This window comes from Anabas testudineus, chromosome 13 (assembly GCF_900324465.2).
Source record: "Anabas testudineus chromosome 13, fAnaTes1.2, whole genome shotgun sequence".
NCBI classification, from domain to species: domain Eukaryota; kingdom Metazoa; phylum Chordata; class Actinopteri; order Anabantiformes; family Anabantidae; genus Anabas; species Anabas testudineus.
Genome location: NC_046622.1, coordinates 21858710 through 21873568, shown reverse-complemented (window position 1 = coordinate 21873568; position 14859 = coordinate 21858710). Strand labels below are relative to the sequence as shown.

Sequence of the window (14859 nt, the reverse complement as noted above, 5' to 3'; positions counted from 1 at the left end):
TACAGAGAGCCTTGATGTATTTATGTATACGTTAAAAAAACACAATACAAGGTTCAAATGCTGCCCAGCAACAGCTGCTGTAAAGTTGAAACAGTTGTATGCTAAAAGTATACCATTACCTGGGAATACAAAATGTAAATATTAGTACTGTAAAGCTCAACATAGGATGGAGATGATTGTCTCGATTTGCAGTAACCCCTTCCTCTGGTGAGACAAATGACTCCAATCCATGCCAGCTAAATGGCACTGGCAGCATACCAGATCCACCGGGTGCTACAGGGTGTTTTTGTACTGAACTCTACACATGCAGCTTTATAATGAGGAGTTTATGCACTGCAGCCCCACTATAACATCCCTCTCTTTATAATTGTCGACAGACCATATTGATCATAACCTGAATTATATCTGATGCACATATATAATTCAGATGCCACTTAATATTCAAACATTAGCCAGTTGAGCAGTTACTGTGACAATAGCTCCTGCCATTAATGTCCCAACAATCAACCCCCTTTCATAGTCATTCAGATCTTTTTGCCATCTTGATGTAAAATCTGAATCAAGTGGGCCTGCTCAGCATTCCTTTACATACCACAGGGCTCAGTTGGATGATAATTGCTTAGTTGTACCATGCAGTGCACCTTTAATGTGTCAGTTTGAATTCATTTTCACAGAATAATTAGCCTTGTTTTGATTCACTGTAAATGTGAGTGTTTGCATGTTAAATATTTACAGCTGCCAATGAGGTGTAAGAAACATCCTGATCCCTCTGTCTGTATTCTGCTAAATCTGCCCTTATGTACTGTTTTTATCGAACTGAATTCTTTACTAAGTGTTATAGGCTGAGCTGACAGAAAATAACACATGGCTACATTATGAATTGTACAAATGCAGAAGCAGAGGAATAGGCTGGAGTCCACCCCAGCATGCACTCAGTGGAAGGCAGTGAATCAGTCTGAATGGATTTCCGAACCATCAGGGTCAACATATTGACAATTAGAGTCACAAACCCATTTACAAGAGTGAGAAGTATGAGAGAAAACTCCGAGCCCCCAGAGGAAACCCACACACTGCCAGGAGAACTTAATATAGAAAGAGCTTTGGCTCAGTATTTAAAACCACAGCTCTTTTGTGAGAGAACATTGCTAACTACCAAATTATTCCGCTGCTGCTACCATGTGGTTGGTTGCTGGTACCCCTTGTCATAACATTGGCAAATCATGAAACTTACCATTAGAGACATTAAAAGTGCTCTGATGCTTACCTTTGATGCCAAATGATGCAAAACTTTAACGCGTGGAAACCCTGGCAAAGCTCTGATTATTTTCTCACCCATTTTTCATTTGGCTGGCAAAGTTTCTGCAGGGGCAAATTAAATCCCATCAGCAGGGAAATAAGGGCACATGCAAATTTGCTAATTGGTTTAGCCCACCTGTTAGTCACCTGCAAGTGACTGTTCAGTTGTTGTTGCCAGATTTTCTTTTCCCTTTCTGTTGTCTTTGTCTGGTGACCAACCACACACACGCTAAGTAAGTAAATGCATGTCAGGCAGCACTAATGCAGCTTACAGGATGAGAGCTTTTTCTCAAATGGGCTTGGTTGCACTATGCACATGAGCATACTGAAGCATCGTAAGAGGAATAAGAAGGTTATTTTCTTTACGTCTGCTTACCTATACATTAGCAGACGGTTATGCAAATGTGGGGGCTGGTGATGTGGAGCAGTTACGTTTTCCGTTCACATTCCATTTTGCCTTGCCCCTGAGCAAAGCACTTAACCTCCTTTGTGGTACAGTGAAGATGGAGCGCCAGACATAAAAACACGCGCATTTGAGAAACAATACCTAAGCGCAACACCAGCCACAGAGCTGTATGATATGGACTAAATCTAATATGACATTGTTTGTGGGCAAATCAATTCCAATGGTCTCTTTTTGAGTGTTAATAATGGTGTCAGAAGGGTTCATTTAAAAAGTATTAAAAGGTTAGATCACTTTTGATAATGCATTAATAATTGCATGTCTGCTGCTGTTTGAAGTAGTCGCTGTTCACCCTCCGAAGTGCTAAAGGAGGCTCCAGCCTTAAATCTGTGGAGAAATGCTCTGCTGCTCTTCACAGATGGTTCTTTTCATCTGCTGGAAGGATTTGCTCTACCTTCCACATTAACACCACAAAAGTATTCTGTTTGACTGACGTCAGAGGACATAATTGGCCAGATCATAGTTTTCCTCTATTTATTTATTTATTTTTATATTTTTGTGATCTTCGCAGCGTGTTTGGGGTCATTGTCATAATGGAAAATGTCTTTCCTGCCAAACTTCTTGAGACTGAGAGCCATCTTCTCATTCAGCATTTGGGTTTACAAAATTGCATTGATAGTGCTTTCTATTAATGTCATGTCTCCCACATATTTGTACTCATGCAGCCCAATATCAGTAAACTCCCACCTCAGTGTTTTACAGTCGGCACTATGCAGTCACTGTGCCACTCTTGGCCAGGTCCACGCTAAAAATGCTGGACTTTATCTGATCCAAACTCATTTATTCATCTGACCAGAAAGTGGCAGATAATTATAGAGATTTTTAGTGATTTTGCAGTTTTATGCTGTTTTACAAGCAGTGGGTTTTCTGCATGGATTCCATCAATAGCAGTTGTTTTTTGTTTTTTTTTTAAAGAATGACCATTTCACCTTTACTGATTGTTGGTATAGTGATTTCTGTACTTCGTCTACAGCCTTGTTGGAATGTTTAAGGCAATTCAAGCTGGTTGTACCACAGTATTGAGGTCCTTTATACACAGTAACTATTAGGTAGGAGTAGGTCTTGGTTGTTACAGATGCTATTTTTCATTAAAGATGCCAAATTTCACTCTTTCTGTTTCCACAGAGCTGATTCAGTATCTACTTTTCTCTCACATTACAGAGTACAGACTGTGTTGCCAGACTCAGCATCTCAGGATTTCACATTATATAGTGGAGCATACATCAATAAACTCATATAAGTTAAACACTTATCCAGTAACTCAGACTTTGTTGGCCTACACTAACTACAAAGCTGAGGCAAACTGCTGATGGTAATGCAGTCACAATGGCCTTAACAACTTTATCTTATATGCATATCCCCACCGACCCTATTAATTGATAAAAAGAGCAGAGAGTAGATATTTCTTTGCTCTTATCCCCAGCTCTACAGCTCTTGTTCCAGTTTTGGACTTTTTCTCACATCAAATCTACTGAGGCCATCCACTAAGAAGTAGCCTCACAGTACAGTTACATGTATAACTGTACTTAGTTGTAAGAAATGTGCTATATAAAGAAAATTAAAATTCAGTGATTTCACAGTTGTAATGAATTGTGAAGTAGTTTGTTAACAATACATTTCACCTCATATATAGGGGCATACTGTATTGCTAAATTTAAAGTATAGGTGTATTTATAAAGTTATCACTTTAAATTTTTGTTTTTGTATTTTGTGTTTGCTCAGATTGTTTATTGCTAATTTTCGTTTATAGATCTGAACTAGTTTAGTATGAGCACAGTGAGCTTTATGTGTCTGTGTGAATTAGAATTTCTGTATCCTGTATGAATGTAAAGCACTGTTGCTTGAAGTTCGGTACTTAGTAACAACTAATGCACAGAAAACTCAGCTGTAGTAATGCCCCACCCCACCACTGTAGCAAGGAACATTTGAGTACAGCATAGAACAGTTTTCAATGCTGTTAATGAATAGAAACGTCCACCAGACTCTTTTTTAAATTGTAATGCATTTTCAAGATGTCGAGCTTAATGTCAGAGTGAAATTTATCTGCAACTTCCCACATCCCAACGCACAGCAAACATTAAATTAACAGTTAGTCAAACAGCAGGTGGAAGCCTGGAAGTTATATTCAGCCTAGTCATTGTCATCAACAAGTAAATGTCATCTGTGATGAAATAACTTTGTCATCTCTTTATAGGCTTCACCATCTATGAGCTATAAGACACCGGTGCCAATAAATTCTTTTATGGGGCCATCAGAGAAAATTCCCTGTCAAAATCAGAAAAGTATATATCACCCCCAGAGGACAGGATTAATCTGCTTTCATGCATACACAGCCACACTATAGGACAATAATGGAGCTGAGTGAGAGGCTATTAATAAACACATATCAGCTACTTCACCTGTTGATAACCAGCGATACAATCAGCTGGCACTGAATCCACAGTTTCTGTGTGTGTGCACATGTACATGTGCTGTATATTGCAGTCTGGTCCCACACTCACTGGTTTTTATACCAGAGATTCAGATCAGTTGGCAATTTCTCACACATATTGTGTTGTATGCTAAATAGCTAATTAACAAGGGCTGTTATGGAGTTCACAAGCTTCTCTGACATCTTAATTAGATCTTAATGACATTTCAGTTGGAATGGCTGAACTGAGTACCCTGAGATGAGCCAAAACCAGTGCTGATATACAGACGGAAACAGCGACTGACACTGGAGTGCACACAGAAATGGAGAGGAGGGTTAGATAGATGATGAGATGAAGAGAGGAAAAGATGGAAATGAGGAGGAAGTGGAGAATGTTTTGACTTATAGTCCTCACCGTAAGAATTAGGGCTGTAACAAAGATTTTTCTTTTTTGTTGTTTTGTTGTCTTGTGTTTTTGTTATTTAGCTCTGTGTTTCAGTGCATGCAGTTTGACATAATTAAAAGAACAGATACAAAGCCTTAACTTTAATTTTGAATAGGTTTATGTCAGTATTGAAAGATTTAAGAAATAAGATTTGATGAACAGTTAAATATTTTCAGTTTGTTGTTCGTTCACACTAACATTTCTTAATTCTAATTTCTTTCTTCCTTCTTTTTCTGTTTCCCACTGGGCTTTGCAACTCAGTTCCTCAGTAATTACTCTGCCTATGTCCTAGCAGCGTCACATGTCTCATATGGGCCTCTTAAGGGAATTGTTAGCATTTATTACCATGAAATTTCAGCATGCCCACTCTGGAAATAACCAGATATGATGTGCACTGCCAGTGGAGATGGCTTGATAATGATATTTCTGGCAGATAGATGCTTGATTAGATTAAATAATCTTCTATAGTGATGTTTTGCATTGTAGATGGTTCTACGTGGCCTGCAGTGGATTGCAGGGATAGCCTGTTTTCTTTTCTTTCTTTTTTTTCCCTTGTGGGCAGGCTATGTATTTTTAGCTGAAAGGTTGATGCACATTTATACAACTCCAAAAAACTCATCGAATCACATTCAAAGGACGATGGGAACAATGAATGGGAAGACTAGCTTGCAGGGGTTCATTGCCCATGTGATTTTAATATTTTACCCACATGTAATTACCTTTCTGGTTCCATACACAATGTGTATGTAATATAAACTGACACGCAGGCATAAACAAAACCTTGACAAGAGAAAAGATAATTGATTAAAATCTTTAAAGGCAAATATTTATTTACCATATGAGTTGCTCTGTCCGTGTTTTCCTGGGCTCAGCTGGCCTGCACTGCCCTTCACTTGAGAGCAGCCATTAGAAGAGAAGGGACAGGGAAATAGGGAGAGAGAAAGAGAGCACATAGAAAACTGTGGGACGATGATGAGGAGGCCCACAGAGAGTGCAAACCAGAGATTACATCAGAGAAAATGAGGGAGGAAAGGCTAAATAGAAACTTTGTCTGAAGCCCCCTGTGTGGAGCAGAGCGAGAAATAAACAGAGAGAGTGGATGTGAGTTGAAAGATGGGGCAGCGAGAGACACATTACTAAGAGGCTGCTGGTTGCTAGAGATGCTGTTCTATGTGCAGCCATGTCTGTTTATCACTTCACTCTTCTCTCCCCAAGCCTTCTGTCTCATCTCCATTCCACCCTTCTGTCTAGCCTAAATCTGTCAGAATACAGCCACAAATACCTGGCAACTTTCACCATATGCAACCACCTTTCTCTCCTCTAGCCATGTTTTCTTTTCTCCTACAAAGCTTGTGTTCGTTTTGCGTTTTCTCTCTGTTACTCTGAGCCTTTATTCATTTTACTTAGCCTTTATGGGTTTACTTAGCATTTTATTTGCCCATAAAGGGTGATAAAAGAAGGAGCTTGTTTTTCTGTAGTGCGATCGACAATTCATTCTAACAGGTTTGGGTACACAGATGTCTGTGTAATAATGGTAGTTTTCCTCTCAAGAAGGCCATGAATTTGTTTTTCTATTGCAGCTACAAAGTGGAACATTAGGCCCACATGGTCTGCGCTGCTCTCCTGCAACCTACTTACAGCATAAAGCTATTCTATCATCTATTCTGAATAGTATATTTTCACACTGCAAACACTAACTGTTGCTGAGGCTATTTCTCCTCTTCCCAGGCACACTAGCTAAACCCAGACCAAAGAAAGTCTTCTATAAACTCTAATTACCTAGCCCTCCCCTTTATAAAGTTTTCTTCCAGTGGTCAGCTTTAACATTAGCCTATTAACTCTCATCTCTCAGAACAACAAAGCTGGAGTCAAAGGAGCAAACATAATCACAGTGCATCACCCTAATATCCTGTGATATTGGTCAGTCTGACAGTGCTGTCAGATACTGCAGTGCTGTGAAAAAATATTGGATCCCTTCCTGATTTCTTCTCTTTTGTGTAAATCTCTAAATACTAAACAGTTTCAGATCAAATATTTAAATACAAAAAGAGAGGTTGTCTGTCAAGAGCACTGGTGGTTTGGTTCCCAGTGCCTCCAGACACTGGGTGTGCCTGAACGAGACACTGGAACCCCAGAGTAGCATTATATATGTCAGCAATTTCCCATTGGGATCAGTAAAGTATATAATGAAAAACAAACCAAACAAAGAACAACTACCAAACTGCAGTTTGGGAACAGTTACAATAGTCTTGAATCTTTTCCACTGAGTAATATTTTCACTGTTGAACTCCAAACTGCTTGGAAATAGTTTTATAACCCAGCAATGCCTTTCTAAGAACATTGCTTATGTCTTTCCCTCCTGGCATTGTGTTAACACACACCTGAGTGCTGCAGACCAGCAAACCTTTATAGATGTCTCAACACCTGCTGACATTCAAGTAATCGAGGGCTGGTGTTCAGCAGCACCTGGCTGTAACATACCCCTTAAATCCTATGGAAGCAGTAGATGTGTGCTTACTAATGTCCATGTTTGTTCTTTTTCTCTTTGGCTTTATTTTTGTTAAATAAGGAGGAATAATAAGAAGGTGCTGCCTTCAGTCCACCATGACTTGCCATAATGGAGGGAAATTTTATGCAGGAATCTTTGGACCTGGTCTAGTTATTGAGGTCAATGAGCAGTTACCTTGTCACACTGGTAAAAAGTATTGGACACCCTTTTTATTTTAGAAAGTACAATTATCATTTGTATCACAAACTTGAATTTTGAGTTTGCTTCTGTTTGCTTTTTATGTGAGATTTAGTTTGAAGATTGGAAACAGTTCAGCATGAGATACAAACAAAAAAGAGAAGAAATCAGGAGGTTGTTGAACATCTTTTCACAGCACCTTATATTCAGCTCTCTCATATTCACACTGTGCCTAGCATGCTACGTGTATAATCGCTGTGGTGATGAATAACAGGATGTGCATATGCTCTGTGACTGCACTCATTACAGTCTGTTTGGTTTTACCTCCCAGGTTCACAGAGGCTGATACCATCGTGATGGGGGACGTGACGTACGGGGCCTGCTGCGTGGACGACTTCACCGCCCGAGCCCTGGGAGCAGATTTCATGGTGCACTATGGCCACAGTTGTCTCAGTGAGTGTTGTTTCTGTTTCTTCGTCACACTTTATGCAAACTGCACCACACTGAGGACTCCCACCTTCCACAAGTGAGCTGCATGAAAAAGTCAAGAGAACAGACAGACGGGCACAGTTATTGATCAGCGGAAAACGTAACTAGTCAGTGCAGCCTGCCCAGGTCTAGTATGGAAGACATATTAGACCTTTGGAGCCTGGACATCACATTTACCTCACAGATCAATGAGGAACATGCATTAGAGCTGTCCTTTGAAAGCCTCAAGCAGCTTTTGAGGACCTTCACCCTCTTCTCCGCTGTCTGCCTCTTGCAGAACATGGGAGGAAATGCTAAATCAATACATTTGATATATCCCTGCCAGAACAACCTCACCTCTTCCAAATACCAGAAATGACCAACAGAATTTTAATACACCAAAAAGATTTCACTATTGCTTTTGTTGTGTTTTGGGGTTTTTTTTTTTGTTTGTTTGTACTTGACTTTAAGACTTAAAGGGGCACATATTTAAAGCAAAAAATGTTTGCACACATTCCTAGAAGAACCCAATGAAATAATAAAAAAAGAGAACAATGACGAGTTATTTGTGGGCTGTGAAGTAAGAAGCCATTTTCAAAGAAATGGGATGACCTACAGATTCCTAGAGAAGGATGCCGGGGTTTATGTGACCTTCATCCCTCAGTCATGAGGACATCATCAACAATGATTCCCAAGATGTCAGACACCTGTGGGAGATTAAAGCCACTGTGTTCTGGCTGACTCACAGAGAAACTGTCTCTCCTGTGCTCCTTTATACCCCTTTCATTTCCTCTGCAGTATCTCCTTTTGAATATTTGTGTCATTTCGTCCTTTGTCATCATAAAGCACTTCCATCTAGTGCAGGGAAATATCATAAAACTATGTTTTTATATGCTTAAAATTTGGAATAATATTTACTGTAGATGCAGGATGAGGAATTGATTTGCCACGTTCATGTTTAAATATCATTTTAGTGACTGAATATCTGACTAGTCTAAACAAAAGACAAGAACAAAACAAAATGATCAAGGAATAAAAGAGACTAGAAGTAAACAAGAAAGATTCAAAGCAAAATGGAGAAACCAGAATTCAGCATGTTTTCATTGGCTACTTATTTCATTTCCCAAAGTGGATAAACTAGCCTTTCTGAGATAATTCCAGGCTAACTGCCATAACTATTGTTGGACCTTATCCACACACAAGCTGATCCTGACTATTTTGGTAGCATGACTCATTATAGAAGAGCTTTGTAAAAAAAAAAAAAAAAAAAAGCAAAACAGTGTTGTTAACGGGTACCAGCATGACACTTTCACTTAATTTACAGGCCGGTTAACAATCTACATCCATAGACATTTTAAGTAGATAGTTAGCAATATAATGACATCTCCTGAAACAAAACTATGCTGTATCTGTAGCCAAACTACAAGTCTGCAAGTCACATTTTACACTAGTTTTTATTTACTTATTATCTTTTAAGATATTTTATGCTGTGTTTTCTGTGGATCCCTCAAATCTGACCCACATATTTAAAGGAGCACTACCGAAGACATGAAATCTGGAATGCACACACAGAAGTATTCAAAATAGGCGTAGAGCTTATTGACAAAAAAGCATAAAGCACAGTGTCATCAGCGTATAAGTTATATTCACTCATAGCCAAGTTTATTGGCAGCTTTAATATGTCCATGATCATTTATTAATAAGACTGTAAATAATTGCAATATAATTGTGATACAGAAAGCTGAAGTCATTATGTCATGTTCAGGCTTGTATCTGTTACATTAGCATTGGCAAGTTAATACATTCTCCCTCATAAGCTTTTGTTTCATCGTTTGTTGTTTAAAAACAAAGCACATCCCTCTGCATTTCTTGCCATATTCAAATCATTAACCAGCCAACACAAGTTGAAACCGTTGTCATTTTAAGAGTTAAGTAAAAAATTAAGTTTTAAAGTTATTAAACTTTAATTCCTCAAAAATAATGTTAAATAAAGCCACAAGTGCTGTAGATCAGGTCATTTATCATGGTTTGGTCTATACCCATGAAACTCTCTACCATGATAAAGATGTTTTTTCAGTGTTTCACTCCTAATCTATGCTGTCTAAAACAATCTACAGTGTTCAGTCCTCTCTGTCCTGATGTCATTCTAGATGGGTTTGATGTCACAGGGATCTATCAACCAGCCCAAGGAGCCATCTATTCTGTTGATCTACAACACCTAGGGCTGACACTTGTTAAAGACAAACGGCTTTGTTAGACTGTATTTTAACTATCATACAATACTTACCTCAACATAGGATGGGAGTCACACAGCATACTGTGGAAAAAGGTTGTGTTTGTGTGATGTTTGGTTATTAGCAAAGTTAGAAATGTCTAGATTATTGGGTTGTTGTTGTTGTTTTTTTTTTATTTTCTTGCTTCCAGAACAAAACACAGAAATTCCAGTTTCACTTTGGTTCAATATAGTTGACAGTGACTGACTGACTGTGATGCAACAGTGCTAAACATTGCACCAATGTGCCATAGCCATCACTCAAACCATTTCTACCAAAATGTATCTCAGACAACAATCATTGCACTAAAGTGATAGAAAAGTTGTGTTCTTCTGGATAAAGGTCATACTGCCTCAAATTAAACATGGACCAGTTCAGGACCTCTTATCAAAGGTGCCAAATAAATGCACTTTTTCATTAAATTGTCCACAAACAAAGCATAGAATAGAAGCTGTTTGTACATATTGATTTGCAGGTAAGCCATTATGTCCAACCTTTTCTTATTCCCACTTGCTATGAACGTGTGTCCCTATTTGTTTACATGGGTGCTAATAAGCTGCAGTGCTGAGTGACCTTATTGCCATAACACATAGATAAATAACACCACTGATGGGGAAAGTGAGCCCTGTCCATCTCATTGACTATGTCTGTAATTGCAGGGGCTAAGTGCTCTCAGGCTACCGTGCTCATGTGAACACAGATCAATGCCACTTTTCTTTGCCCTTTACATTTTGGGAGTGCCTATAAACAAGTAATAGACAGCTGTTAGTCCCAGTCTGGATTTTTGCTAAAATCCTCCAAGCCGTTATAGCCTCATGATATATTTAACTCCTTAGATTCCCGCTCAGCATGTGGCCTGCGGCGAAGGCCACCTTTTTAAATGCTTATCCCTTCACTCTCCGACATGTGAGCCCATTCATCCCTTCTGTTGCCAGTTAATTGACAACCACCCCAACCCTACATTCACACACACACACACTAAGACTCCCACTGTATCCTATTATTTTACCTCTTCTCTCTTCCAAACCCTATCTTTGTGAAACGGCTTACACTGACCCCTAAATTGAATTTTGGTCTTTTCAGGCCTACTGTGAATAGGAATTCCTCATTCCTTACTACTGTTTTCATCCCCATCTGCCTTCAATCATTTGTGAAGATGTGTATCTCACCGCTCTTCCGTCTCTCCCAGTCAGTTCAGTGTCTTGTTTTCTGCCCCGTTGTCATGCTTTGCTCTCCTTTCTTCCTATGCTCCTTTAATCTAAGCCATAAAGTAAGCTGCACTTGCTCATAAAGCATTCGCACCATAAGGGTCCATTTGCTTAATCATAACAAAAAAAAAAGTCCCCTTGCTCCTGATGTGCAAATTAAATGTAAGACAAGAGAAAGAATAATTATGATCATCAGTGCAAACAATAACTCTTCTTTCTCATCTGCACCCTTTCCCCCCTCTTTTCTTGGACTGTCACCTACTTTTTCAGCACACCAACTCAGCATGTCTCTTGCTACTTCTCCTAGGCCTAGATGCGTAGTAAATGGCGTGTGAAATTAATGGCATTAATAGTAATCGCATGTGTCCCTCGCCTTCCCTAAATAATTGAGGTCTTTGCATCAGTTCCTGCATGGCTGAATGAGTTCCAGTTACATCACACAAGCACCTACTCCAAGCTATATATGTGCACGTACTGTGTTTCCTGTATTGATGAATGTATGCAGCGTGTTAAAGCTAAGAGGAGCCATCAATACCACAGTCTTACCTGACGTAACAGAGCAAATGATTCACCTCTCATTGTTTTGTTTTGGTCTCTCGGCAGTCCCCATAGATGCCACAGCAGGTATTAAGATGCTGTATGTGTTTGTGGATATCCAGATGGACAACGCACACTTCCTGGACACGGTCAAGTTCAACTTCACTCCTGGACAATCTCTGGCACTCGTCAGCACTATTCAGTTTGTGGCAGCACTGCAGGTGATTAAGCACTAAGTCTGTTTGATTTGTGTGTGTGTGTGTGTGTGTGTGTGTGTGTGTGTGTGTGTGTGTGTGCGTGCGTGCGTGTGCGTGTGTGTGTTATTCTGTGTGTTTCTGTGAATGATCATTTTCACTCAGGCTAAAGTATTTTTGTATGTTCAGTACAGCACACACACACACACACACACACACACACACACACACACACACACACACACACAAAGACGTTTCTAGGCTTTTGAGAACAAGCTCACACTCCACATTTAAGCTCAGTTCAAGTGTAGGTTTTCGAAATCCTGCAGCAGTTATTTTGGATTTAAAAGGTGGAGTGAGCTAGGAAGGCCCCCCACCCCCACCCCTCCCGGGTTCAGCGTCATGCTCAGCTCTGCTCTTTACATAAGCAGTGGCCACAGCTATAGTATTAAGCTTGAATGCTCTTTTATTTATTTATTTATTGTCAGACTCGCTGCCTTTCCATTCCGTAATGCCTTCTGCTGCTTCCATGCGCTGTGTTGAACCAATAACCAATCTGGGCCTTCACTAATTTTATTTTTAAACCACGCTCTGCCTGCGTGGCATATGTGTGCATATGTCTTTGTGTTTGTACTTGTGTGCTGCAAGTGCCTCCATCTCTCATGTTTTATGATGTGTAGGCATGTTGAGGTCACGCAGTATGGGCGGGAAAAGCTGGGAGTTCATCCATATTCTCTGTGGACGACCTTAAAGTAGCCTTAAATCGTGTTGTCTTTCCACCTCCGAGCACACAGTCTTCTTCTGTTTGTTTTGTTTTTTTGTCTCTTCTTGATGTGTCTGTTTGGTCTCTCATCTTTTCGCTTTGCCTAAATGAATATAAGGTGTTTGGAAGAATACTTGTTGTACTTGTTGTACAAGTACTAAGTAGGCTGTTTTTGAAAATATTTACTTCCAGAGTTAGCATTATGTGGGTATTCTTACTATTTACAAATTTTATTTATTTATTTTAATACACAGGAAACTGCAAAGGGAATAAGATCTCAGGGAGAATTAGTGACATGCATGACCCACTTAGGATTTTTCTTTCTCATTCTTTGCATCATTGCCCTCCCTTGATCCTACATCTTTTGATGACTACTTTGTCTGTGTTTTTTTTTTTTTCTCCGGCATGCATATTCCATATCTTCTGTCTCAGCTGCATCCGTTCGCTGTGTCTTCTTTCTCACTTGTTATCTATTGTTTATAACAAACAAGAAGGTGGGGAGCTGTCAAATTCAGAAAAGCAGGGAAATTTACTAAATATGCCCACCAAAAAAAAAAAGAGAGAAAAGAAATAAAGGTGAGTTAGACGAAACATGTAAATCTCTATTTTCCCTTCTCCCTTTTTTCGGACTGTAGGCTGTGAGTGCGGCCCTCAAACCAGAGTATGATGTCCTGGTCCCACAGTGTCGACCTCTTTCACCAGGAGAAATTCTAGGCTGCACCTCTCCTCGCTTGGACCGCAATGTCAGCGCCATAATGTAAGCAATCTCCTTCCTCCTGTCCTCCACCTCATAGTGTCAGCCCAGGTTCTGTCTTTTCCTCCTGTTAGTTAGCAGAGATATCCAGCTAACCAAAGACATCCATCCTTGGCTTACCTAGTCACAGCCCCTCCTCCTCATTAACTACCATGATTACCCCTGTCATTGCCGTGCCCACCACCGTGACATGAGCAATAATCAGTATGACATCACACCAGTCACACCAGATGCAGCTAGCTGTGACAACTCGCTATGTCTGTGTGCTTCTGATCAGGCTGCTGGAAACAGCCAGATGCTGATCCAGAGCAGTGAGGCTAAAAATACAGTCACACTGTGCAAAGCTTTGAATTGCATAAAGCCAGGCAGCCACTTTCGAACCAACCACAACACAGCCACATGCTTCCCAATTTTCCATGTTTCCTCTAAGTATTACACCTTCTGTGGCTCTTAGATGGTGAAAACCGATAACCTGTGCAACATGACATCGTTTATCTGTAAAAGTGTTTCAGCTTGTGTGATTGCCTCTTATTTTTCTCTTCATTTCCTCTAAATGGGGGGAAAAGATCCAGTAGGTAGCTGCATGGATCCTAAAAGACCAGCTCCTCGGTGTTTTTACATGAAAATAAACACTGCATGTTAGACTTGCTCTCAGATATTCAGTGAGGCTTATTCTGCCTGTGCTGCAGGGAGGGGAGTGCACTGACAAGTTCAAGGCAACAAACCACCTCCACAGCCACTTTACAGTATGTCTATACATCTCGTGCAGCTCTAGAGTAGAGAAGATCCTATGCTTTGTGATGCGCTATGTTTAAATATTTTCCCGGGTATAAATATGTCCACTGTAGGTGTATTACCTGGCATGTCTGATACACACACATTGTGTGATTAAAACAGATATTCAAGGATAAGCTCTTCTGTATGTGTAAATGCATAACCCGGGCCCCATGGGAGACCAAAGTAGTATGTTTGTTCTTAAGTGGAAGTGGAAGAGTTCACCTACTAATCCATTGTGCATTGTAAGGTATGATGGGAAAGAAACAAAAATACTCTGAGCCATCTAGTATTTTTTTCGCACTCACATGCACACAAACACAAACACCCCTACCTAAATAGAAGCAATGTTTTAGTATCCTGTGACAACTACGACAGCTTCTGTAAGTATTCAGACCCATTCTGCTTCTGCACAGTTTATTTTGTTATAGATTGCTTTAAAAAACATGCTAGAATAATCAATTAAGCCCAAACTAAAGCCTCACAGAACACTGCTTGTAGAGACTTACCCAAGGAGATTCAAAGCTTTTATTGCTGTTAAAGCATCTTCTACAAAGAACTGAATTAGGTTCTAAATACTTGAGACAT

At 39.8% G+C, this 14859-nt stretch overlaps 1 protein-coding gene across 1 annotated transcript in view; it reads left to right on the top strand.

Annotated features, from left to right (window-relative positions):
- dph1 (diphthamide biosynthesis 1) overlaps window positions 1–14859 on the top strand; it is a 56287-nt gene that overhangs the window by 23493 nt on the left and 17935 nt on the right. Inside the window, exons 4-6 of the mRNA XM_026378706.1 lie at window positions 7632–7753; window positions 11853–12007; window positions 13379–13500. Coding sequence (XP_026234491.1) covers window positions 7632–7753; window positions 11853–12007; window positions 13379–13500 — 399 coding nt within the window. The remainder of the gene's footprint in view (window positions 1–7631; window positions 7754–11852; window positions 12008–13378; window positions 13501–14859) is intronic.